A 27,713-nucleotide genomic window follows, 5' to 3' on the forward strand; every position below is an offset into this window, starting at 1 on the left:
CTCCCTGGTGAAGCTCTCGATTAGCAATCTATTGGTCGTGAGTTTAAGAATTTTTAATTCAATTAATTTGTGTTATTTAACAGTTTACTAAATTTAATTAATATCTAGTATATTTTCGTCACATTACAGAGTGGAAGATACTATCTGATCAATATCGCCCTGGTGTAAGACCACCAATCAGAATTGAAGGGTTACTTGAAATGACTTTGGCAGTATTTGATGACCAGATCTAAATAACTAGGCACTACCCCATCTTGCTCCTTCCCATCACCTTTCCCTCCACACTACTTTCAGCCTCACAAAATACCCCAATTGGGGATGCCAAATTCTCACTGGCTTGGGAGCAGTTGGGACTCTTGTGCTGTTAAAACTTGTTTTAATTGTTTTAATAATTTATTGAATCGAAGTTCCGCAGCTCGTGACGAAAATGACGTTGTAAGCTGAAAATAGAACACGCTATTCAAATTCGATGACGCAATAGTTCTGCAATGTGCAGATAAAAATTACATATTTTCTGCTTTATTCCATATTACATATTTTTTGCTTGACTCCGTAACTTCAAATTTCATCAAATTTCGGGTAACTACCAAACTCTTATTGCGTTTTAAAACCTTACTCGAAAAAATGTGGACATAAAAATCAAAGTTGACTTTTTGACGAAATAACGTTTTGTAAAATCCAATCTAATAAAATCTCTTCCCTCACGAAGCACCAAGCCAGTCTCTTTTTTGGTTAGGTACAGGACAAACTACTTGTTTTATAAATATATTAGAACCTATTTCATATATCTTCTTCTCATAAAAAAAAGATATCACACATTTTTTCGCAGGGTATTAGGACAAAAAAAGTATGATGGCCTCGACGTTTTAAACTTATTAGTTTTATGTCACTTTTGCGATTGAAAAAGCCTCGTTATTCTGAAAATAACGGATCCTTTTGAGTACGATGATTTTTTCGGGAAGGACAAAAAAGCATAATACAATCTTTTCGCGATACTGCAAATTTTTTTTTTAATTATTTTTCTTCTAGTGAAACTAGAATAAGTTCATGAGTTTTATGCCGCGTATAAGCCGGACAAAATTTCCGCGAGCCGAGCCGCGATGGAAAAGGAACAAAGCAACCGCAGGCGGCGTTTTGCGTCTTTTGTATTTTTTTAGTATAACTTTTTTTCTATCAATCTATATCTGAGAATGTCTGTGGCAGGTGGTCGCGTTTTTTGATTTTTATAAAAATGTATAATTTTATTCCAAGATGGATGAAATTTTAAACACTAGACCTTAAAAACAAAAAATAAATAAAAATTCATTTAAAGCCCGAGGAACGCCGGGGACCTAGTTGTCAAAATAATATATGGATAATAATTTTTATTTTATGTACTATTTGTGTCATATATTTGACCTGTGATACCTAGATAGAACATTTACTTATTTTTTTCTATTTAGTAAATAGACTAACTTTAGTGGAAAATGAGGGCTGGTTAAAATACCTTAAAAGATCCTAAACGTGAAGCCTAATTATAAGTGCTCTACTGAAGTCAAAAGTGATGCCTTGTGCGTATGTCTTATTTTTATTATTGCCGCTGTCTGAAAATTAAAACATGTCTTCTTTATTTGATGCCACGAGATGGCAGATCTTGGTTACAGCCAGTATTTTCAACACCCAGCATCGTCAATGCTGAGGGTGCTCGTGGACTACCTATTTTCGTACAATCCTACTAATATTGAACTTTGAATTATTGATTTAATTTGATATTGTTCACTGTAGTTTTTTGACTTGTTTATAAACAACCTTAAGCATAATAACACGGGGTTAATTGTTTTTTGAAATTTGTCGTTATTTAAAGATTTTTAAAAATAATAAATATAATTAAAGCTTTTCGATTTTTAATTTGAAATTTTTTTGTATCTCCGAGGCTTACTCAAAAATTATCTTAATCAATAAAACTTTGGCTTTAACGAAACTCTTGAACTTTTATTGTTATAGATTGATAATGGTTCTGAAACATTATTATCCTAGCAGGCGGTTGGAATACTCTGGACCCTGACCTTGAGGATCTTACCTTATATTTTATTCTCGACAGCTAACGCCATCTATGGGTAACCTAAAAGAATAATCTAGTACCATCTATTGGTCAGCTCTTACACTAATACCGTCTCTACTATCGTCTCCTAGAAATGTTTTACTAAAGGCGTATGTATGGTTATTTGTACAACTTCATTTTGATTCAAATAAAATTAACTATGATTTTAGTACTGCGCTTGGTTAATGATTTGTTTTTCTAATATATTATCTTAAGATCCACAAAATTGAACAAAAAAAATAAACTTATGAATCATACGGTATAAACTATCTTACATAATCGATACAGAGAGTCTAAACGTATATTAAAGATTCAGCTCGGGATGTAAATGTATTAGCGAATTAAAAATAGTTTATTTATTTATTTATTTAAGGAGAAAACACAGATACAGACAGTAATTAAAAGATAATTTTGTAAAACAATAACTTGAGAATTCGCCTGCATCCTAACTATTTCTCACAGATTGACTGGTAGATAACAATTTTAAATATTTTTTACATGTAAATAAGGAAAAAGTATAAAAGAAAATTATTTTTTATATAGATAATGCTCAATGTCAAATATGGGTGCACAAAATTTTTTTATAAAAGTTATAGATAAATCATAAAAAGTACTTAATAGTATAGTGAATGAAGTAAGAACACATTTTCTTTTTTTTTATATAGGAAAACAGACTTCAATTTCCTTCGAAAATTACTATATGTATCAAAAAATATGTCGGAATCCTTCAGGTTTTGGTTTTTACTATACAATTCGCACATTCTTCTGATTGGATCCATGACACAAGCATTTGTGCGCGTCCGGCTAATATGGAATAAGTCGTTAAGCCTCGTCGTTCTGGGTGGTATTTTAAAGTTTATTAGATTGAGTAAGCCAGGACAGTCGATAAAGTTGTTACAGATTTTGTACAAGGTCATTAGGTCAAGGTAAGTTCGCCTGTTAGTAAGAGTAGAGACGTTATATTTCGAGAGCATATTTGTATATCCCCGTTTAGGTGCGCTCATTCTGTGGTTGAGGTAACGCAGAAATTTCTTCTGGATACTTTCAATATTTTCTATATAGATATCGTAAAGTGGATTCCATATGGAGGTACAGTATTCAAGTTGAGAACGGACAAGCGTATAGTAAAGCAGAAGGTAGGTTTCAGGTTTTCGAAATACGCGGCTGTTTCTAATAAAAAAGCATAGCATGCAGTAAGCTTTATTCACAATGTTTTTAATGTGCGCATCGAAATGAAGTTTGGAATCAAAAAGTACGCCAAGATCCCTTATACAGTATACACGATCTAGTGAATAGTTACCAATATAATAATTGTGTATAAAAGCGTTATGATTTTTAATGAAGCTTATTTGTTTACATTTGTTGTAACTTAGGTAAATTTTGTCTTCATTGCAAATATTGGAAATTTAAAATTAAAATTAAAATTTTAAATTTTAAACGAATTTTAGCTTAGTCAAAAAAGAAAGATTTTCTGCTTTGGAGGAAAGTTTATTATTAAACTTAAATGCGATATTCCACGATAGGATTAAATTTGAAGAGTGACAGCTGTTTTGTTTCTGAAGGCAATCTAAAACTGCGTAAAAGCCACTAACAAACATTGAAATTATTTATAGCCAAGAAGAAAATAATTAATCCAAAAGCTTATCAGAAATTAATAAATTGTGTTTATATTTTAATTTTTTTAATTTAAAAGTAGCCAGAAATTTATAATATTATTTATTCATTCAGCATAGTGGGAATGAGCCTAGTTCGATAGTATTTTCTTCTTTTATATGGTGGGGGTATCAGAAGAGAATATCTAGGTCTGCGAGCCAGTCTAGGGCCCAGGAGTCATCTTGTTGACCTCTTTAATCCCTAAGTGGAGTGAATAGAGCTGGCATTCATTGACCACACATTCAATGGTCTGCATAGTACCGCATTCACATACTAGCAAAAATACTAATTAAGGCCCCACATATGCATTATGTGGCTCGGCTCTCGGAAAATTGGTCTTGTATATACGAGTAAATATTATGAGTATTTATGATATTTAAGATTGGAATTATTTCGTTAATTAAAGTTTTTAAAAAAATTACAATTATTGCTTTTAGATTTTTCATTTGAAAATTGTTGTATCTCCGGGGTTTACTGAAAAATGATCTTAATCAATAAAACTCCGTTTTCAAACAAATTTCTTGAACTTTTATTGTGATAGATTGACAATGGCTCTGATATCTTATTTAGCAGGCGCTTGGAACAATCTGGACCCTGACCTTGAGGATGAGGAATAATGAGGACCCTCACCTTATTTATCATCCTTTTACTCTCGATAGCTATCGCCATCTACGGGTTACCTAAAATACTAATCTAATACCATCTATGGGTCAGCTCAGACACTAATATGAAGGCTGTTGGAGTACTTATCCTATTGATGGAGTAGCAGAGTTTACGAGGCAGTGAGAACGCAAGATGTCTCTCAGTGAGGTCGTGTATGAGATGGGCATTTTTGACGTCAGCCGATTGCCACTCAAGTTTATACCTTTTATCTTCTGGAGTGAGGGCTATCCGAAGTGATCTCTCTCCTTCCATCTAGAAGGGTTTTAATAGTCACTAGAATAACTAACTTTTTTTTTTAAATACATTGTTTTTTTGTTTAGTTATTGCGTGTCTTGTGCACATTAAAGAGTTACTATATAATGTTTTACTAAAATAAAATTCCAATTTTGATACATAACTATTGAAGTAACAAATGAAAAAAAAAATTGTTTGTTTTTAAAAAACAGTAATTTTAAATATAACATCCAACATAGTTACTGACTTATCATAGTAACCGACCATATCAAAAACATGTTTTGTAGGAAACGCAATTTTAATGTTTGATCTTCATTGTAAAATCACGGTTTTTTAGAAATAGTAAAATGTTAATTAAAAAAAAATCATGAGTGTATTGATTTTTAAACAAACATTATAATTTTTATACGTACATTAATAGCTTTTTTCTATCATTTATAAAAAAATACAAATTAAATAAGTTTCAAAAATTTAAAAAACACGTAACATAAATCATAATACATAAACATTAAAATCGTCTCTAACTCAAAAAATCAAAAAAGTAATTACCAACCTTTGGCACTAACCCCACCATATATTCTTTTATATTATAGAACTAGGTTTTTGTTAGTTTACGAAACTCTATTTGACAATATAAAAAATATATTTTTGGCAGAATATGAACACAATGATATAAAAAAATGAATTACTTACACGGTTTGTTCATTTATTTCGTAATAAAAAAGCACGAAAATAAAATACCTTTTTGTTTCTTTTATTCTCAAACAACCGGGGTATTACGTAAATGTAATACACAGAGGTGTCAATGTGAGTTATATTTTTAATAAAAGTTTGCCTACATTCATCGTAAAATTTCAAAATGGAAAGCTCATTTCGTTACGACCTTCACACATTCGCTTTTGAATACCAGTAGTTTATTATTTACGACCTCCTGGAAGATCTGTCCATATATTATGTAACGACGCCCACACCGCGTCGCGACGGCTGCTAACTTGCAAATAGTTTATTGTAAGTAAGCCCAACTTAACCTCTAAGAAAGCAGATCGCTGTAATGCCTTATTTATTTTATATTATAGAAACAAACAGAACATTGGTTACAGTGATGAAACAATTTGCACATATAAAATATTTCAAGTAGGGTACCTATGATAAGTTTCCTTGTAATGTCTTATATATTTGGTACGCATATTCATTAATTATTAGGTGACGTGTATGATCTATATAAGTTTGTATGCCTGAATGTTTGAGTGTGTGTATATGTATGCGCATTGAACATTTTATATCATTGACTAGATACTACTTTTAAATTTGGGCAGTAAATCCGAAACAATATCGATGTTAGAGTTTAGACAGAATATTTTTTATGTATAAAGAGCATGGTTAATTGGTGAATTCAATGCTGAATTTGTTTTGTAATTAAGTGTATAGAATAGCGCTATAATAACGTTAAGAAAATTATAGACAAAAGTTCGATATAGACGATGTTATTGTAAAATTCTATGTATAAATTTGGAAATAACATATTTTATAAATTTATGAAGTTGATATTAATAGTGACTATTTGAACATCCATCGGAATAAAATAATAAAACGGACATATTATGGCTTCAACTCGAGAGACATCAAAGCCAAGAAGCTAAATGATATGGAGGACCTAGGAAAATAGTATTTTTCTAGAAAAGTAGTTTAAAGCAGCTGACCAGCAATCAGAAAACTGCGTGTTCAATTCTCGTCGGTGGCATTTATTTTTTCTTGGAAGATATTTTCAATTTGTATGGGTACATCCTGTGAATAATTATTGCTTATAATAATGTGTTTTTGATTGTTTTGCTGGATATAACATTATTCCGGGAAAGGGATCAATTATTTATTAGCACAAAAATGATGTTATTCAAATTGTTTAATTACTAGCTTAGCGATATATTTCAGATTACTAACAATCTACTTCACCAGCAACGAGAATCCTATTCTATGGAATATGTTTACTTTCGTAAATTTCTGAGCGATTTACGCGCGTGAGATGTAATTTACTCCTTTGTTGGACCAAATCGCACTGAACCAAATAATATTGCTGGAAATAACGTCAAAAAATTGTGTTTTAATAAAACACACATTTATTTCTAAACGACGCTTCAATGTTATTATTATTTTATCCAAAGAATTTAAACGTAATTTCAAAATCACCGTAGAGAATTTATTATACCAGAATCTGTTAATAAAAATGCTAATCGTGACATGTTTCGAGATCAAAGCTGAATAAATGCTTTTCATATTAAACATTAAACGTTCATATTACAGCAAACCTTTATACGCCCTTTAAGCACCAGAATTACATAACTTAAATTTTATTATTCCATGTGCGTTCTTTGTGAAGAATTCACCCTTTGAGCTGAGCCATACTCCGTAATGAGAAAAACCACATGTTTCGAGAGAAAATCCATAGTTACCGCGAATTTCGCACGTCGGCTCCCAATTTCGACTCGTGCAGCGACATGAATGCATAATCTTCACATTGTGTCATCAGTTCGTGATTCGGACTTAACCGTTTCATCCCACCTTTGGTAATAAATAATTTTAGTTGATGGAATTTTTAACTGATAAGTCTTTAAAAATGTTTCATTGACACAGAGGAATCATAATTGATACCGTGTTTGTGTCAGAATGATGAACTTCTTGAATCTACATCCAAAGGTTGTGGAATAATGATTGATTTCACGACGTAATCAATTTTTGAACGGCATTCTTTTTTATTTACTATGTTTCCTCTTTTTTATGGTGGGGGGATCAGAGAGGAACATCTAGTTAGGTTAGTCTAGGGCCTCAGGCGTCACTCTGTGGACCTCATCAATCCCTGCAGTGAATTAATGCAGCGGGCATTCATTGACCACATGTTCGGTGATCTGACCGTGCCGCCGACTCTTTAACGCCCTACCTGTGCATCATGTGAGCACAGCGGCTGTGGAAATACCTTATCATTTTGATGGCGGACCAGAGTTAACGAGGCACTGAGAATCCATACTGCATCTCAGTGGGGTCGTGCACGAGATGGTCATTTACTTTCTATTATGCTGAAATACTGGACTTAGACTGACTGAATCATACTTCTTAGACTGACATAAAAACACACTTCACCACAATCTAGAAATCTTCCGATGATGGAAACTGTAATATTGTCAGAAACGCTAGCTAAATAAGCCTAATACGGCACAATAACCCATAAATTAATCACCTTAATAGAAGGCAGTGATCAGATTTTTTGAATTCTTGCTTTACCATTGTTGGAATTAAGTTGCATTTCAATGAAAAAATACCACTAAAACTGATGTGTTCTACAGTCTATAAGGTAGACATACTACATAGATATATTTAAATTAGATATTTATTTATTACATTATGTTACAGTTTCGATGGTATTTTTTCACACAATAGATAAAGTTTTCATAATCGTTTCCTTTTTTTCTGAAAGAATTACAAATATTTTCGGGTAATGAATAGCATGACAGTATTTCAAATCCTCGAAATAACTTCAATAAAAGCGGAAAATGTTACTTGTGCAACAATGTAGAATCATACAGCTTAGAGGATTTCAATGCGACGCCTACGTGGAAAACCGATGCTTTGAGTAATGGAAAATAATTTTTTTTACAAAAATTTAAATCGTTCTTTCCTATAAAATTCTTAAAATAGATAAATAAAAATAAATGCTACCTGGAAACATAACGAAACACTTTGTAAATTTAGGTGAACAGAAAAAACACACTAGAAATGCCTTCCACTTGGATTTTTGGTTTTCCCATTTCATTGGTTGACATCGTATCGCCATCCCATTTGAATGTCATAATAAAAACAATGGCAGACATTTGTATCACAAAACACACCCACATCGCATTTTTTGTGTTCTGCTTTATTTTAAGGAATTTAATTTTTTGAACGAGTGTCTACAACATTTGTAGCTATCAAATATATATATTTATTTATATAGTTAGAGTACCTGTCTACGAGAGATTAGGGAATCGTGCAAAGGTTATGACCCTCAAATACCAACACATGGCGGAAAACACATATTTACTTGACATTTGAATACATTTATACTGAATAAATCACTTATATTAGATATATGACTACCTTTTATGATGTGAATTTTTAGACATGTTAATGAAAACAAGAACCTAATGTACTAGGTGACTAGGATAAAGGTTTACAAAGCTTTTGAAGGCAGGACTCCTTAGTAAAATATAAATTACCCCCACGCACCCCCAGCGTTGTGTAAACTCACTTGCGTTTTGTATATCCTTTTATACGTGCAAGCTTTAGGCCAACTTTAAGAAAGGTAGCATGGAAAGGCTAATCGTGCAGTACAACAACGCCTATAACATGATGTTTGATGTTTGGCCTTCCCAGATACTGCAGCGCTTTCAACGTGCTCACGGAAGGGGAGTACCAGGTTTTGCAGCCCTCATAAGAGCCCGGGTAGCAGGTTTAAGGGAGAGAACAAACAACTCCAAAAAATCCAATCATTGGAGAGAGTTATTTGCTTGTTGCTTCACAAAACAAAAATAATAACAGAACTTGAATAGAACCTTAACAGACCTTGAAAATCAACTTAATAATTTGATAAATTGTTTAAATTCTGTTAACAATCCGTCCTTAATGTTACTCATCACGCTTACATGAGCCTTACATGCTTTGCTGATCTACATATAATACGTTGTTTTACCACACATAAGCCTCAGGGATCTCATTCCTACAGCATACGTAGAAAACGATTTTATATATTTTTTAAATATTTTTTTTTTATATAATGTAATTTATTTTATTGATACATGATTTTGAGAGTACATGTGGTTTTTTGTGATATTTCACCCTGTATTATAGGGATGACCCTGTGTTATAGCTGGTGAATTTTACAGTTTGCGGACATAGAATATATACATTACTATAATATAAAAAAGATAAATAATGTACAGCAAGTTTGGGATACAAGAAGAGGATAAAGAAGTTAGAGAATTATAAGAAGATGAAAAATTTGAGAAATTATTAGTAAATAGATCACACTAATTATTTATGTACATACTATACCGCTAAGTTAGGGAATAAGGATATATTATGTTTTGTCTGTAAGGTGATTAAATTGATAGAGTGTATAATGAATGTGTATTGTAGTTGTAATGTATTCCGTGTGTAAGGATTCATTTCGTAATTTTTTTTTTAAAAGAATGGGGTTGAATCAAGGTTTTAAGGTTTTCAGGGATAAGTTTAAATATTCAATAACAATTGACAGCCTCCGTGGTCAAGCGGAAAAGTTCTTGACAGGAAAATATTATTTAATTAATTTGTATTATTTCGCAATTTATTCATTAAAAAAATATAATGTATATTTGCTGAACGTTGCACGGAAGATACTCCTATGTAAGATCATCATTCAGAATTGAAACGTTGCTGATATGGTTTTTGCCTTGCTTGGTGATCAGATCTAAACAGCCGAGTAATTTCTCTTCTTCTTCTTTCTCATCTCTTCCCCTTCCCGCTACCTTCAGTTTCACAACTTACCACTATCGCGATGCTATCGGTTGGGACTTTCGTGTGGTATTCATATAAAGAGGGGGATTAATATTGAGAACACTCGATGAGAAAAAGCTACATTACTCGAGTTAAATCATTTGATTTCATAATTGGATTAAAACTTTTATAAATGTTAAATATCAAATAAATGCCTGCTTTGAAAGTTGTTTGCTTAATCCATTGTTTCATCTTAATCGGCTTAAGTTCCACAAATGGTGGATTAAAATAATATTTTTGATGAAATCTTTCATGACTTAAAGGATGACAGATTCAGGGAACTACATTGTTTTCCAATAAGAGGTGTTATTTTGAATAGCCCGCTATTTCGGTAGATGTTAGTTTTAAAGCTGTCATTTTTTAACATTTGACAAGTAAAAACTACGTAATTAATAAAAATGGAACGATAAACGCTTCAACAACACATTAAAATGATTAAAATTCACTTGAGTGAATCAAATCAAAAATCATCTTGAGTGATGAGGTCCATTTCCACCTCGAAGGCTCCGTCGACAAGCAAAATTGTTGCATCTGGGGCTCGGAAAACCCAAGAGTTATTGTTGAAAAGCCTTTTTATCCTCAAAGGTGACTGTTTGGTGCGGTTTGTGGTCCGGCGGAGTCATTGGACCTTACTTTTTCGAAAATGAGGCTGGAGTAACAGTTACGGTGAATGGATTGCGCTATCGAGAGATGATCAATGATTTTTTATGGCTGGAATTGGATTGTATTAATTTGGACAACGTTTACTTTAAACAAAACGGCGCTGCGTGCCACACAAGCAACGAAACCATTGATCTTTTACTATTGAATATCAAAATAACACCTCTTATTGGAAAACCCTGTATTTAATAAAACCGAATTTTTAAATAATGATCCACTTTTACCAAGTCAAAATATGGAAAATTTTCGTGCATATTAATTGAGCTGTGTGATGCGGAATGAAGTTCACTAACCCCAAACTCAAACAGAGGAATGAAAAATTGCATTTCATGAAAAACAATTTTACTGTAAAATTCAATTCTTTTTAAAAGATAAATAAAACTTACGGATTTAAATTAGTTCATTGCAAATAAAATTATTTTACTTTAGTTTTCGGTAGTGAATGAATGCAAATCTTGGAAGATAAAATTAACCTGCTTCCCGACATCCGATCGAGCTGAAACTCGGAAGGCTGACTCATTGTCAATGAAAATGCATTTTATTTGAATTTTGATTTTGTTTTTATAGTAATGAATAAATTAAAAGGAATTTTGGAAATGGAAAAAAAAACCCACTTGCCGACATCTGGTCGAGCTGGAACTCGGCAGATAGATCAGCACACACGGATAAATATTAATTTCTATGAAATTGGATGTCATAGTGGCAATTAATATACGAAATAAATATCAGTCCTACCCAATCGTAATTTTGCGTAATTTTTAGCGCGGTTGACAAATGACTGGGGAGGAAGGAAACCAAAAAAGTTTTAAAAGTTGACGTTGCTCGGGGACTTTTAAACTGCATTTATATAAAATTTTGAGTTGTAAATTCTAGTGTACTGGGTTCGACAGGATACATTTTAAAGGTGGAATTACTATAATTGTATTATAATAAGTTTTTGTTTCATTCGATCGTTCCATATCTTCCTTGGGCGTCCTTGACTTCTTCAACCTTCTCTTCCAAGTCATATATTGTCCTTACACCTTTTTCTTTGTTCATCACGTACGCTTCATCTTACCATGAATAAATATTTAATTCGTGACTTTGTACCTTTACCATTCACTACACGGAATATCATGAAATCCACATTTTTACGGTAAAAAAACTAAATTTAATTGACTGTAATTTGAGTCCATATCTTATTTCAGAAATTTTCTTCGAGCTTTTTCCCCGACTTTGTCTCAATTCAAACTACTATTTAAAAACTCCTGGCACAAATAATGACAAACTTTGGATTTTTTAGTAAAAACGGTCCAGTAATAATAATAATAATAATACTTGGATGACTTGTATAGCGCCGTTTTTGTGCAAAAACACCTCAAGGGCGCTGTACAAACTGATAATACATTTTTACAGTGGTCTATGTTATTACTTAACTTATTTATGGAGAAAATATAAAGTTCAATACTTACCTGATAGGTCACTTGAGATTAACACTTAATTAACATTATCTAATTGTTTATTGGCGAAATTTAGATACAGGATTTAGGACTTAATTGAAAAATTGAATATAACTGGACTTTCTCTTAGGATTGGTATATTTAATTTAAGGATACGACAGCTTAAAAAGGTAAGTTTTTAATTTAGACCTGAATTCTGTTGGACTTGTTATGGATCTTAGTTCCGGAGGGAGTTTATTCCAAGCCTTCGGCCCAGATACTCCGAAAGCGCGATCACCAAACTTAGTAGTTTTTGAGTTTATAGGGGTCAAACAATGATACATTATTTTTTATATGTTTATATTTATATTTTAAAACAAACAATGCAAAAAAGAGTATGCAGAGTTCCATTCTGAATAATCACTGCACTACACGGGGATTAGAACAAAAAGTACCTCGCGTGCCGTAAAATATCGCAGCACTCGTACAAAACTTTTCACTTTCAATTATTCATAGCCAGCATGAAAGGATCCATTCGGATCTGCAAAGCTTTGAACCGCGCTTATTTCCGTTATGTAGTTGCCGTAATCCGGCAAAAAAGCATTAGGTGTTTTTTTCAATTTTGGTTTGGAATGTTTTTCTTCTTCATTGTTGTAGGTTTGCTTTTTAAGAGAATTTTGGATAAAGGTGAACTTGAGTGTTTTTTGACTGTCAAAATCTTTTATAGAATTTAGTATTTCGATATGAATGAGTGATGACGCTACCCAAGGTAATTTTTTTTTTTATGTAATTCTAAATTCGGATTATGTTGATTTTGCAAGCAGGTTTATATGGGTCCTTTTCATTGTATACATTTTTTACACACTATTCACGTCATTAAACAATTAAAATATTTATGCACTTTTTTTAATTTTATGTATTTATTAATATATTTTAATAATTCCTCAAAATACTAAGATGGAAACATATAAAACTGCTTATTGCGCAATGCAGCCAATGAATCCACATATATTTAGCCTTTTATCATCAAAGAAAAAAATATAAAAAAATGTAGTCTTCTAAAAAATTTAATGTTCGTTTGTTCACCGATTGCTTTCAAATTTGAAGGCAACATTGCATTCAAATTCACGTGTGTTTTATGCTTATATTATTTTATATAGATGTCACCTGTAACAGGTAAAACTTTTTTTTTAAAACAGCTCCACTTACCATTTTTTCTCTTTAATAATAATATTTGGATGATTTGTATAGCGCCGTTTATGTGCGTAATGATCTCATGGATGCTGTAAAAAATATATAATAAATTTTTACAAATGTGTATATTATATTATCATTCGTATTTATTTTAATTTTGTACTGGCAGATAATATACAGTACCATACTTACCTCGGAGGTCACTTCAGATTTAAAATGTTTATTGTTTATTAGAGAATACAGGACATGGTTGGACTGTCTGGTATTTATTTAAATAATATATATTTATTAATTTGCTTGTTTAAGAAAGGAAAAGCAAATTTTATGTTGGGTGGAAGTTGAGTGCAAGGTAGTGATCAGAATACATCTTCCTAAACATGCACAGACAGGCTGAGCCGAAGATAACACCTCTTATTGGAAAATCTTGTAGTATGGTCTTTGTAGTAGTTGTTCTTGTACATCAGTTATGTTCGAATGTCTTATGTATGTCTAGATTGCATGATATGTAAATATCCTTGATTATACAAAATTCGCATCTGCATGTTGTTACTTTTCGCATTTAAACGAGAATTCTTTTTTTAAAGCAAGTAGATATTATACGATGGTGACAAAATGTATTTTTCTATCGTGTTGGCATAACCGTTGCATAAGCTTCAAACGTCAAACATACAGCACGAATGAAACCGAGCGCACGCCATCGAAAATAACTTCAGTCACCGATACTGATTGCATGACATTTATGAAGTACAGTTGATTTCATATGCAAACAAATGTAAAGCCGTTCTAAAACTTATTTAATATTTTTTTGTTAAAAAGGTCTTTCTACCTATCAGAACATAATATTATATAAGAATGTAATGAATTGAGCGACATTATTTTACAAGGTTTTTATGAAAATATAAAAGACATGTTATTTATCAGCATCATACCCTTCATCAAGCTGTGCTGATCCGATACTTTTGTTCTGCCATGCGGTATGTGTAACAGATCATGGTGACGCCCATAGTAGTAGTTGTTTGGTACAAACATCTTTTAGTATTTCAAAAGGTATGTATTTTATATCAAATTACATGCATGTACGCGTGCAACAAATTAATGTCTCGTAAAATATCGGTTCAGAGAGGCCACTAAAATTAATTATTTGGTCGATATAAAATATTGATTGCAAAATGTAAAATCAATTTCAGCAGATTTTACCAAAAGTACGGAAGAATTAAACTTGTTTGGGGTACACGGACACACCCACAACACAATTCCATCAGTCTATATATGTTATTCGTTCGACAAATATTTTTTATGAAAATCACTGCAAAAGAAATTCAAACTCTAATTGTAATCACATGTAATTTATAATAGTGTACTATATATAACACCCATACTGTTTTATTATTTAATACAACAGCCTTACCTATAAACTTGGTAAATATTTTGAACAATTGATTAACAACCTTTTACGTAAAATGCTTACTTATAGCCATAAATTGTCCATGGAAAGATATATACGTTGTTTATACAGCCAAAGGGGTTTTTTGTCTGTTAAATAAACTTGAAATTTCTCACCGAAAAGGGTGTTTTAAATGTGCTGTATATTTTTAATCTTCTTTTGAAGATGTTGTAAAAACCAATTACACTTTTGGATTCTAAATATAATTTAGATTTATGTATTAGAAATATACTTAATATAATTATAAATTGCAATATTTCAATTTCAAAAGCAAAAAAGGTGGAAAAGTAAACCACTTATATTTTAACTCCGAGGTCGATTTTTTTTCAATGAAATACAAAAAATATTTACGGAACTTCAAAAAAAAATGTTACTTTACTTTTTTTCTTGTTTATACAATAAAAAAAATTATATATAATAATTAAAAGAATGACAAAAATTCCCGGGTTACGAATAACCTGACAATATTTGAAAATCTCCGACTACCACCACAGAAAGTTGAAAATGTTGCTTGTGTTGTGATGGAGGACTTAGCCAGCCGAGGAATTGAACACACTACGCCTGGGTGGGACCCAAACGCGATGTCAACTCGGCCACCGACCGGTCAATAATTTCGAAAGGATATATAAAAATATATATTTTTGGATTAATTATTTGCGAAGTATAAACGTTGATTTCTTAGATTTATATTAAGCTACAAATGCACAAGGCATTTATATTATAAAAAAAATTATATAGCACACTTCTAAATTTAGGCGGTCACAGTCAATTAAAACATAACATGTCAGAAATAACCAAGCTTTTTCAGAACCGGGTACCTCATGCGTTTGTCCATCAAAATGAGACATTGTCAGCTCTTGCGCAGCCAGTTCTTTAACATGATAGTAATAAGTCAAAATATAAATAAGTATTTTGTCAATGTGTAACTAAAACGCAGTTTGATAGTAAGGAGGTGTTGTTTTTTTTAATTTGTAAAACCGAATGTACTAGTTTATTGACGAAATTTAAAATTATTGTTTTCGCAGTTAAGTAAGCTGCACAAGTATTGTATAAATAAACCATAGAGTAAACTGTTGCTTTTCCTAAAATAAACAAACAGCTTAGTCAAAAATGCCAAGAGCGTTTTATAAAGTTTGGCGATGGAAATTTCAAAAGAAATACACAGCCTTAGATGAATATAGATGAAGATGCATTTTTTACTCAGACAACGCGTGCGGTTTTACTGAACTGAGTGCAGTGGACATACTTTAGCGGCCCGTTATTGGTATACACGTATTCTTTGAAAGGCTATCCTTTTCCTAAGCAGTGCTATATTTTTTGCTCTTTTAAAATGAATAAAACAAGTCTTGAATTTTTTTGTTGAGTCATTGTACGCAAAAATAAACATTCGTTAGTCGTCGTGCTGGGAGAAGAAGAAAAATGGACTTACCTCCACTGACTGGTAGAGAAGTCGAAGCCAGGACACAGTAGTACTGGAAGATGATTGCAAAGAAGATCCTTAACCTCGTTATGCCAAAGCTGTGCGATGATGTCACGGGGTGTGACCACCTCCTCCTCTTCGTCGCCATGGCAACAAATTGCAACATTGATACACCTATTTCACACACATTAAAAAAAATCACAAAGGTTCACTTCAATTTTTTTTTATGAAAACGCGAACACAAGTTACACCATTTTACATAAGTATAGCGTTTTTTTTTCACTTTTGACAATAGTTATTTAAGATATCTAAAATAATGATCCATTATTTGTACACATTTAAAATAAGATTTTTGCAATTTTTTTTTAATCAAAAAAATTTTGTCAATATTTTTACACACTCTTTAGGTTAGGTTATTCAATTTCTTTATTTTAAAATGTCTTGTATTTGAAAGTGTACCAAATTCAAATCATTTAATGAGTTTTCTTTTGTTTCCACAAGTCTTTACGATTTTGATGATGAACACACAGGTCACGTGTAGAATTTTTGGTGAATATCCTTGAAGTTCTAGGCCTTTATTCCACAAATGATTCCTCAAGTGATTGATGTCTTTCGCTTGAATAGTCTGTCTGAAAATAATAGAGAAAAAACAATTAATACAGAGTGGTGAAATAAACCGTTAATATTGGGTGGTGGAAAAACGTATAAGCTTGGTGAAAATACTGTCAAAATATTCCAATGGCAAACAGTGTTTTTTTATGTTCCAGACAGGAGGCCCTGGGGAAAATAATTTCTCCCATGACCTATGTCGTTGTAAGAGGTGTTGTGTGAATTTTTTTAAAGATATCGCCCTTGAGACCAAAATGGCGCTGTACAAATCATCTTAATATTAATATTATTACTATTATAGGAAGTAGAGGAAGTTATGAAAAAGGCATGAGAGGCGGGTAGGAATCTGGGAGTCAGTAGGTCCAAAGATGACGGACGAGTGAATCTATCACTCCAACTGCGGTACAAGGCAATGGATCGAGAGTGTCCGGCTGAAGTGGTCAAAAGACCTCCCTTAACCAGCCTTTCTCAATCCGGCCGCCACGTAGGAGGTGGGAGTACGAATCCGCCACCAAGATCTAGACAAACATTGCCTCATGATGTCACCAAAGGCAGCAAACCGCTTGCAGTGACCTATGGCAGAGGTGTTGGGTTATCAATAAATGGCACCCGGATTGGCTGTATTCAAATCAGCATTACAAATTGCATGGTAAATTAATAAATTTTTCACACTGATATTATTATAAAAAAGTTATTTCCACAGCATAAAACTTACATAATTCAAAACCAACATCTTGATCTGAATCTGTCTGAAAAATGCCCTCATAGATAAGGATGGATTACTATTTTTGTGTTTATTCTACTGCTATTTCTATGGAATGTGTGTTTTAAGACATGACAATCGAACAACAATTTTTTTTTATTTTCGATCGAAACAAGGCAAGTTTTTTGACAAGCGGGATTTTATGTTTTACCATCATACATTCTTAGTCTTCCAATAAAAAAAATAAACAGCATTTACCAACACGTACTGGAAAGACTAAAAAGCCAGATAAAAATTTTGATATCATTTTGCTGACCATTACAGTTTTTTTCAATGAGAAACACAAATATTTTTCTATAACACGTCACGATTGATCACACTACCAAACGTCGCAACGGATCAATCATGATTTGAAACAATACAGTTAAAGTAGATGTTAAAAGCTATGAAAATAACACAATAACACACTTTGATAGATGTACAAAAATACTTAAAGAAATCTTACTTTAAATTAATATTTTTTTCTGTTTTCAGCTATATCGTGTAAACAAATTTCATGAAGTCATTAGCGTGCTTTCAACTTGTAGATTATATTCCATAATAAACAACCATTTTAAATCTCTCTGCTGTAGAGACTGCAGCAACTTCTATGCATGTTTTTTAGTAAACGAAAGGTGTGCGGGAGCTTGTGTTCACATGCTCTATAAGCCGAAAGCTTTGGAAAAAAATTGTGAATAAAAAATACTCTACAAGAGTAAAGTTCTTTTGAACCAATTTGCAAGAGATAATCCAGCTTTTCCCGTAATTCATTAGTAGCCCTATTTCATAATAAAATAAAATATCCATAATTTAAGATAATTAAGCTAAGATAAAATTTTGAAATAACACTTTTTAATTTTTTATTAGTTTCTATGGCAAATGTTGTACATGTAAAAATAATATAATAATATTTGGATGATTTATATAGCTCCGTTTTTGTGCCAAATCACCTCAAGGGCGCTGTACAAATATATAATACACTTCTAAAATGATCTATGTTATTATTAACCATATATGGAGATATAATGTTCCAGCTTTCACAGTCCTCGTCACTGGGGTTTCCTGTTCTGGCGCAGCCAGTTTTTTTATTTAATTTTTTGTATATATTTGTATTTTGTTTCTAGTTAACTTTGAATTATCTTCACAATGTTTGCAATTTGATTATCAGTCCGTTCTTTCAGACATATTTTTACTCTAGATTTAAATAAATTCATTTTTATTTATTTTTATAAAGAAAGACAAACAAATAACCTGACATTATTTGACAATCTCCTACTATCACCTTTATCTTTTTTTTCTCACGCGGAAATGCAATACGAAAAATTAAAATAAAAAAGATGTATAAACAATAAGATGAAAACATTGCGAACTGAACAAATGTGATGAAACTACAACTTTATACTTCAATGGAAGTATATTAAAACATCAGCTAACAGTGTTGGAAATTTGAACTCTGATTGGCCAAATATTTGGATTACGAAACACAAGGCATTTTTTTATTCTATGTATGCGAGTATAATCGTTTCACAAACCGTTTTCTATTTACGACCCGTATATTTTACAAGGTTTTCGTTATTTACCTTAAACTTAGCACTTAGCCCGAAAACTTGAAGTATTTCAATTTTGGCATATTTGTTTTTTTTACGTTTCTATCATACTATTTCGTTTGTAAAATATGTGGAAGCAAACGAGCTGTAAAAAACGCCCATTACATATAGTAATTTAAGTAGTTCTTTGGAGTTTGACATCTCATTAAATGTATATTGAAAAACTTTTCAGCCCCTCGAAAGTTTGCCGCATATTTTTGAGGGTGGAACATAAAACGTTTTAAGTAAATGTATATTATCAGTTTTTTTTCAAAGTTATACAAACAGGGGCATGGCACAACAATTTTTTTTTAAATTTTTATGATTTTAAAAGAAAATTTTTAATTTTAATTGTCCAAAACACTTTTTTTAGACAATCTTTATTTCATAGATTTAACTGATCGGTTAGAAATGGTGCCATGCTAAAAGAATACATGGGTAAAATTAAACAAGAAAGCAGTTTGTTTAAAGTAGAAAAAATTCTCAAATAATGAGGTCTTACATTATTTATGGTAAAGTCATCAATTTTCAGCCAGTTTCAATTATTAGCTAAAGAGTGTAGCAAGGAATGGTTATAAAAAATTAGTGGTTTAAACTACGAGTACATCAAATTCACGATTTTTTTTATTTCAAGTACCTGCTGTTTGGCCATTATAAATGCTTTTAGAAAAAGGTTTTCAGCAATAAAAAACAATCCGAGAAAACCTTCTCGACCGGAAAATGGTTATAACGAGAAAAAAGGTAACAACACGGCATGCTATTTATATAAATAACAAGGTCGATATTTATAAAAACCAACGATTTTACTAATACCCTCTACATCCTTCAAGTAAAAAAGTATATTTTTTCCAGGAATTTTTATGATTCGATTTTCATTATTTAAAATATAATTTTCTAGCTGTTGCACCCAGCATTGCCTGGGCTTAATTCTACTATAAGGGATGGGAAAACAGGCTGGCAGTGGTTTCATGAATTTCAAGAAAATAGCGACCTTTCGTTTTGAAGTTAAGTGTGTAATGTTTCATCAAGTTCGGAATAAAACTGTAGATTTGCATAAAAAACCAACTCACAGACAATCTCCTTAGATTAAAGATAGATTACACAAGCCAACGGGCATTTTGGTGCCAGGTGTTTTTAACTTTGTCTAATAATTTTCACAATGCAATTTTTAACAATGCAATCAGATGAGGATTAAGTATAAACTCTCGTATTCGTACACCATATATTTTTTTCGGTTTGAGCACCTGGTTTTTTGCATATTAAAAATTAATAGATTAATAGTGAGACTATGGCATCCTCAATTGGGGTATGTTATGAGGCTGAAGTTAGTGAGGAAGGGAAGCAGATGTGGAGGAAGAAAGTGAGGAAGTTCTTGGCGTTTCGATTCTAAATTGTAGTTTTACATCAGGGCGATACTGAGAGTATCTTCCACTCTTCAACGTTCCTATACTTTATTTTATTCAAATAAGTAATTTTTGAAAAAACACAAATTAATCAAATAAAATTTACTTGCGCACGCCGGGTTTTGAACCCGCGATCCCGAGGTAATTGTTTCCTTTAGTGTATTTTTTTTTCTAAGAAGTGCAAAATTTGAAAAGTTATTGCAGCTACGATAGAAAACAGCTATTTTAGTAAATGGAATAAAATGGCCAAAATTTTTTACCAAATATTTTGACTAATTTTATCCAAAACGTATGATCCTGATGAAAACGGAAAAAAACTCGGTACAATTTTTTATTTATTTTAATATTATTGAAGGTTTGTATGTTTTTCCTGCTTATCAAATCTAAAATAAACAATTTTGCGCCCTAAGGGAGACGAGACAAGACTAAATATTTTTTTTAGGTGTAAGGGTGTAAAAATATTTAGTCTTATTCTGTAATTGGTCATTATTTATGATTTTTTGAAATATGGAAACCCTAACACGAAAACCTGACACATCGATCGATCACTATTGGTTCAAAGAAAAGTCCTCCCTCGCACAACATTATCGTAAAGGCCTGTCGCATTATAACATGTCGTCATAATTCTATCATTAATCAAGCGGCCATTATCATACAACTCGAGCCCAGTAAAAAATTTACCTAGACAGAACACCTTCTGCTGAAGTTTGATTCAAAAGGATTTTGTTGCGCCAGTTAGAGATTTGCATAAGTTGAAATTTTGCTCCAATTGAAGTTTTGCGCCATTAAAGAGTGTGTTCAATTTAAACTACTAGCAATGCTCGCCAGTTAAATATTTCAAAATATATACATGGTAAGACACGTGCAATATTTGGTTGCGCCATTAAAATATTTGCTGGAGTTGAAATTTTGCCCCAGTAAAGAGTTTGTACAATGTAAAATGCTAGTAATTGTCGCTAGTTTAATATTTCAAAAGATATGCGTGGTAGGCTACGTGCTAGATTTGTTTGCGCCAGTAAAAGTTTTGCTCCAGTAAAAGGATTACGTGACGTAAAATATTAATTCAGCTATACAATTAAATACTGCGAGTGAAGGAATGTATTGGCCACTGTGCAGCGCTATTTTGAGTGTGAAAATGTCTAAAATTGCGTGAAATGGCTTTTGTGAGTCATTTTTCACGTTAATTTCTTTAATTTGAATTATACAGGGTTAATTCTTACCATATTTTGTAGTTTTTTGATTAAAGTGTTAGTTCAATTCTTGTTAACTTTAGAAGTAAGATAATAAGATGTGAAAATATTATTAAGGGCTAGAACAATCATATAAATGTTATGGTTACAATCTCTTGACAAATCTTTAACAATCAAATCTCGCATCGCGCCAACGGATAAACAACGTGACTTTTGATGGCCCAAAATGATATTTTAACGATCCACGTCATTTTTCCCGCCATTTTTCCCCCTATGCGCCATCTTGCTCCGTATTTGAATTTTCCCTCCGTTTAAGCTTTAAGCGACCCCTACAGTGCAATGGCGCGCCTTATGTTATTATCTTACAGTAAGAAGTTATACGAAACAGCTGCTCGATATTTAGCTGACTTATAATCACACACTGTGGTCGCACTTCAAACTACCATACGGTGAAATGTGCTTACCTTTCACCGCCCATATATATATATAGTTTAAAAATCTATCTCCCGAGAATAAAAAGTAAATATTTGTTCGATTTTTTATAAAAAAATTCTTTAGAATATTATAAATCCGTTAAAATCAGATGACATTAAGAAAAAGTAATAACATTGAATGCGTATTATCTAGGTGATAGGTCCCAAATCCTCTTTGACACATCGAAAGGTATAATACAAATAATGTAAGAAGTTCTTTATTTTCAGAATTTCATAGGAAACCAAGCACAAAACCAATTTTTCTTTTTTCTGATCGATTATGCTTTGAATGTATTATAGACTGGAACATAATTTAATAATAATGACTGGATCATTTCTATAACGCCGTTTTCGTGAGGAAATCACATCAAGGGCGCGCAACCACTTAATTTTAACATTTAACCTATTCTGTGCCACATAGACTTATAACCACAATTTATAAGTAGTGGCTTGTGACTTATGTATGTAAAAGTAAAATTGATATCTAGTAACTTATAACTAATAATCAAATCCAATATCTATCTCTAATTCCTTTATTATTTCCTTACTTGCTCTCGCTCGTCACAAAGCACTGCAATTGCAGTGTCGACCTTGTACACTGTTTTTGCTTCTATATATATATATATATATGTTTTTATTTATTTATTTTATTTCAAAATTACATTAAGTTACAATATTGACGTATTGCCAATCGCACTAGGTGTGTAATGCCTGTGTTGAGATAGCAATTTACACAGTGGTTGTTAACTCGGTTTTAGATTATACAATATTGTGAAAATGTCAGATAAAATAAAATCAGAATTTTTTTGTTTATTTTTAAACTATACAATTCAAGAATGAATTTAGAAGATGAAGGCAAAGCAATAATAATGTTAAGTAATTAATAAATAAAGTTTCAGTTTGACCAAGAGGTATATTATATATAAACAGTAGGCACAATTTTCAGTATGTGATGAAATACTTCTAATGTATATTTTTATTGGAGGTAATCAATGATTTTATTTTTAAATAAAGTTTTGGTTTGTGTGTTTCGTATGTCAATAGGTAGAGAATTGAATAGTTTAATAGCCTTGTATTTGAAGCTTTTTTGTCCATAGGAGGTTTGACAAACTGGGATATTAAAAGATTTTACATGTGAATGTCTCAAGGCTCTAGTGCTTATTCGTTCTTCATGCATATGGGTATTTTTAAATTGATGAAGCAGTATATTTTTTGAATATAATTTTTTCAGGTTTGGAACATTAAGGACGGGTTGTTTCGGAGAATTCTAACAATTCTTCAAATTTCAAAGTTAATTTTCAGGTTCAGTGAAAGATTTTTTAAAGTTCTGTTTTTATTTCAATTCTGTCAAGCAACTACCCTATGCTGATATAATAACAGAACTTGAATAGGACTTTCACAGAAGCCGGAAATCAACATTGAAATTTGATGAATTGTTCAAATCCTACGAAACAACCCGTCCTTAGTGTCTTAAAAATAAAATCAGTATTCGTTCTTAATGGGACTTTTAGAATAACCTTCAGAAGATGTGATCTACCGGATCTGCCCTGATGATGGACACTGCAACGCTGTCTGAAACGTCGGCTAAAGAAGGAGTTAGCGCAACACGGCATAACACCCCAAAAACAAACAATAAAAATGCTTTTGGCCGTGAGAATCTAAAAACTAACCTTCAGAATTATTTTTTGAATCTTTACTAATTGCTCCAGGCAAGTATGTGTGGCACTCTCCCAACTGACAATACCATATTCAAGAGACGATTGAACTAGAGCACAGTAAACTTGTTTCAGTTGTTTTCTATTTAAAATATCCCTAACATTTTTAAAGAAATAGATGAGTTTGTTATTACTTCTACTGTATTGTCTACATGTCGGCTTTAACCATTCAAGCTTATTTGTTCAGTTTATAACCAACAGTACCCGTAGTACCCTAGTACCCCTAGTACCCGTAGAGTCCATGTGTTTGCTTATTTGAACAGCTCACAAAGTGAAAAATATGATCCAAACGGTTTTAAAGCAATACATTTGACTATAAAAACGTGATTTTTTCGTTATCCCTTATTTTTCGTTATTAAGCTTTTGTATGAAAAAAAGTGAGCAATTTTGTTAACTTTTTTATGTTTGCATTAAAAAATAATATTTAAAATATAATATATTGAAAGCGTATTTCATCACCTTTTAAAAAAAGTTTTCAATTTAATGCCGCGGAAATACACACAAATTACCAAAGAGAAATATAATAGACAATATGGCGAAAGCCTGAAGGATTAACAAACATGTATTTTTGGTCAATTAATATTCCTTCTGACTCCTACGGGTTTGTCGAAAACTATTAAACTTTATTACATTTGAATAAAAGTTTTTTAAAATACTTGAAGAGGATTATTAAGTCGCCGAATGAGTAAATCAAGTCTACTTTGGGAGCATGATGATAGCTTAAGTCCTTCAGTCAGAGTGCTATAATAATCAACATGACTTGATTACTAATGCAAGACAACATATTGCTAACGCTTGGCCAAAACATCTCTTGAAGGCACGCCACTGGTGCCAAAGTACCCAAGAAGGCAGTAGTACATTTCGAATTCCTGCTTGTGCTCCAATCTACATTCGTTATCATTAGACATATTGTATACATTATTTAGCAACAATGCGGGGTTTTCATATCATGCATAAACAAATTATTCATGGTACCTATTTATAAGGGAGATTTCACGGTGAACTCAAACGGAATGGACAGGCACCTTAAAATTTATGGGGAAGGGTAAGTTTTGAAGAACCTATTCTCTTTGCTTTGGTTGTGGTTGTGATCAGGAAGGCGATCTGGAAAATTAATAGAAGGCTATTTACACATCATCTATTTAGTTCGCGTATATTTTATCTCTCAAAATCTCTATTTTTCAATAAAACTCCGGCTTAAAAAAACAAATAACAAGGGGTGTAATGATTTTTGAGTGCTTTCATAAATTAATATATATTTAAAAAAAAAAACCACAATCGAAGCTTTTTGATTTTTCATCGATGTATTTCCAGCGTTTTCTTACATACTATCATCTCTAAATAGTATAAAATAATGTCACTATCCCCGTCTGTCTGTCTGTGCGCTTAGTTCTTCTAAACTACGCAACGTATTTTGATAGGGTTTTCACTATGATTTGGAGAAGTTTTTCTGGAAGGTTTATGCATATAAAATATGCATATTATATTATAGAAAATAGGTAAAGGTCGATGTTTTGTAATCAAGTGGTAAAAAAATATTTTCGCAGTTTTATTCATAAAAAACACTGGCTAAAACTTATAAGATACATCAAAATAATGTACTACGGAAATGTGTATCTTCAAAAGGACTACCAAAAATCAGATTTGGTGTATATGTATATCCTTCGTTCCATTTATGGTTCAACTTATTTACTAATATCAAGGATATCACAGTATATTTATTCGTCTATTTAGTTAAATGCAAGAACATGTTTAAGCAAATATTAAACGGCAGACGTACGGTCCACAGAGATGCAGCGTTCTGCATAAGAGGAGATAAATACACATTGGAAGATATTTACAGTATCACTCTGATGTACCTACATACAAGTATAGAGTAAAGACGGTGCGACTGAAGTCTAGTATGAAAGAGACGGAATATGAGAGACAGAAAAATGACCTATAAAATGGAGCCAACGGTTTTCCAATATCTCTTCTTCGTCATAATTCACGTAACTCGTGATATTGAAACGGGTTTGGTAAAGTTTATTGACAATTCACAAAACAAAATACACTTTTTTTTTTTTTTAGGAGTCAGATAAAGACGTTACTAAAATTACTTGTTAATAGAATAAAATGTTTGTGAGTGAAGAATTCGTGTACATCTATTAGTAGCAAATAAATTAACCATTACAAATATTTTTGCGTAGAATACTGTGAAAAATAAGAAAAAGTGCAAAACGTTATTGAATAAACGTTCTCAAATATTGTTTTAGAAAAGTTTGCTGTGAAAAAAAACAAACAAAAAAGTGTTATACAGAGAAAATTAGAAAAAATACACAATGTGTAAGCAATGTTTGAAAACAGCTTTTATTTTTCTACTTATATTATGTCAAATCAGTATGTATTTAAAAACCTTACCCGTGATATCACCCAAATTATCCTCTTCAAGAATTTGAAATAAAGTTACGATCTTCAGCAACTAAAGCTACTAGCATCTTCTTTTCTTACTTGATTAATCTGGGCTTTTTCAAGACCCGCATCAATAAATCATTTCCTAACTCACGTCGCTCACCGGGTGGCGATACAGTTCTTCTGGTACAAATCAACCCTTTGATGAGCATGTGGCCTGGCCAGGCCATTGTGATTTTCAAGAGTGATTTTTTTTAATGAATTTTGGCAAGTGGCTTCAATGTACTATTTGACTCGGCGAGCTTCGTTAAATAGTCCTATTGATGAGAAATACAGATGAGTTTGCGTTTAGTTGGTAGAATAATAAAAAATTAAGACAAAAATTTCAAAGACTGTACCAAATGGCTTTCACAGGCCATCACATATTGTCGAGATGGGTCTGCAATTCGATTTCAACTATATACTCAGAGGTCAAATTTACATCGAAAAACTTACAGATGCTGATCGTGAATCGAATCAAGGTGCAAGTGGTGTTGGATTTAGTTGACAATTATCGCTAGGAATTACTTTTGTTTAAATTTAGAAGGTATTTTTGTATCAGCATTTCATAAGAATTTAAAAGTATTCCATTTGTGAAGTGTGAAAACAAAGGAACCGGTTTGACAGGTGGATTATTGGAAATTGAAAAGCAGAATTTAGGTAAAAATGTAAGGAGTTTGAAATTGGTTGAGGAACTGAAGAGAAAATTACTAGAATCGTGTTAAACACCGATTTGAAAAAAAAACTAATATAGACAATATAGAATTTCAACTTCTTAACTCATACAGGACAAACAAATTAATAATCCGTTCATGAGAGGATTTTGGTATTTGATAATGTTTTGAAAAACTTAATTCGGAGTAATAAGTAATTGACATCACTTCAGGTAGACAGACATGCTCACAATACATTTCCATCGAGTTATCTCTTCAGTGGGATGAGGGTTAGGAGAATTGCTACCTGGATATGTTACAGCATGTGTTATTTGGGTCAATAAACACGAGTGAATGAAAAAAATTGGAATTATTATTTTATCAAAAGACAAGTATTGGAGGCTTTGTACTAATCTTCTGCTGTAGGTACTCTAGTATTTTGTATTGAAATACAATATCCTTGTGTTTACAGTACCTGTTATAAGAAAATTAAAAAATAACGCCGGTTTTCCCAAATTTGCATATTATGTTTGGTCAAAGAAACTAAAATACGCATAAAACTATTTAATAGGACGTATCCTTAAAAA

General features: G+C 31.9%; 1 protein-coding gene across 2 annotated transcripts in view; it reads right to left on the reverse strand.

Moving 5' to 3' along the window:
* Positions 1 to 27,713, reverse strand: part of LOC149426023 (zwei Ig domain protein zig-8-like) — a 920,604-nt gene that overhangs the window by 779,974 nt on the left and 112,917 nt on the right. For both annotated transcript variants that reach the window (XM_089642903.1, XM_089642895.1), the window contains exon 2: positions 16,335 to 16,954. In XM_089642903.1, the coding sequence (XP_089499029.1) occupies positions 16,335 to 16,491 (157 nt within the window). In that variant the 5' untranslated portion in view covers positions 16,492 to 16,954. The remainder of the gene's footprint in view (positions 1 to 16,334; positions 16,955 to 27,713) is intronic.

This window comes from Hesperophylax consimilis, chromosome 2 (genome assembly GCF_061612785.1).
Source record: "Hesperophylax consimilis isolate HC1 chromosome 2, BYU_Hcon_1.0, whole genome shotgun sequence".
Classification (NCBI taxonomy): domain Eukaryota; kingdom Metazoa; phylum Arthropoda; class Insecta; order Trichoptera; family Limnephilidae; genus Hesperophylax; species Hesperophylax consimilis.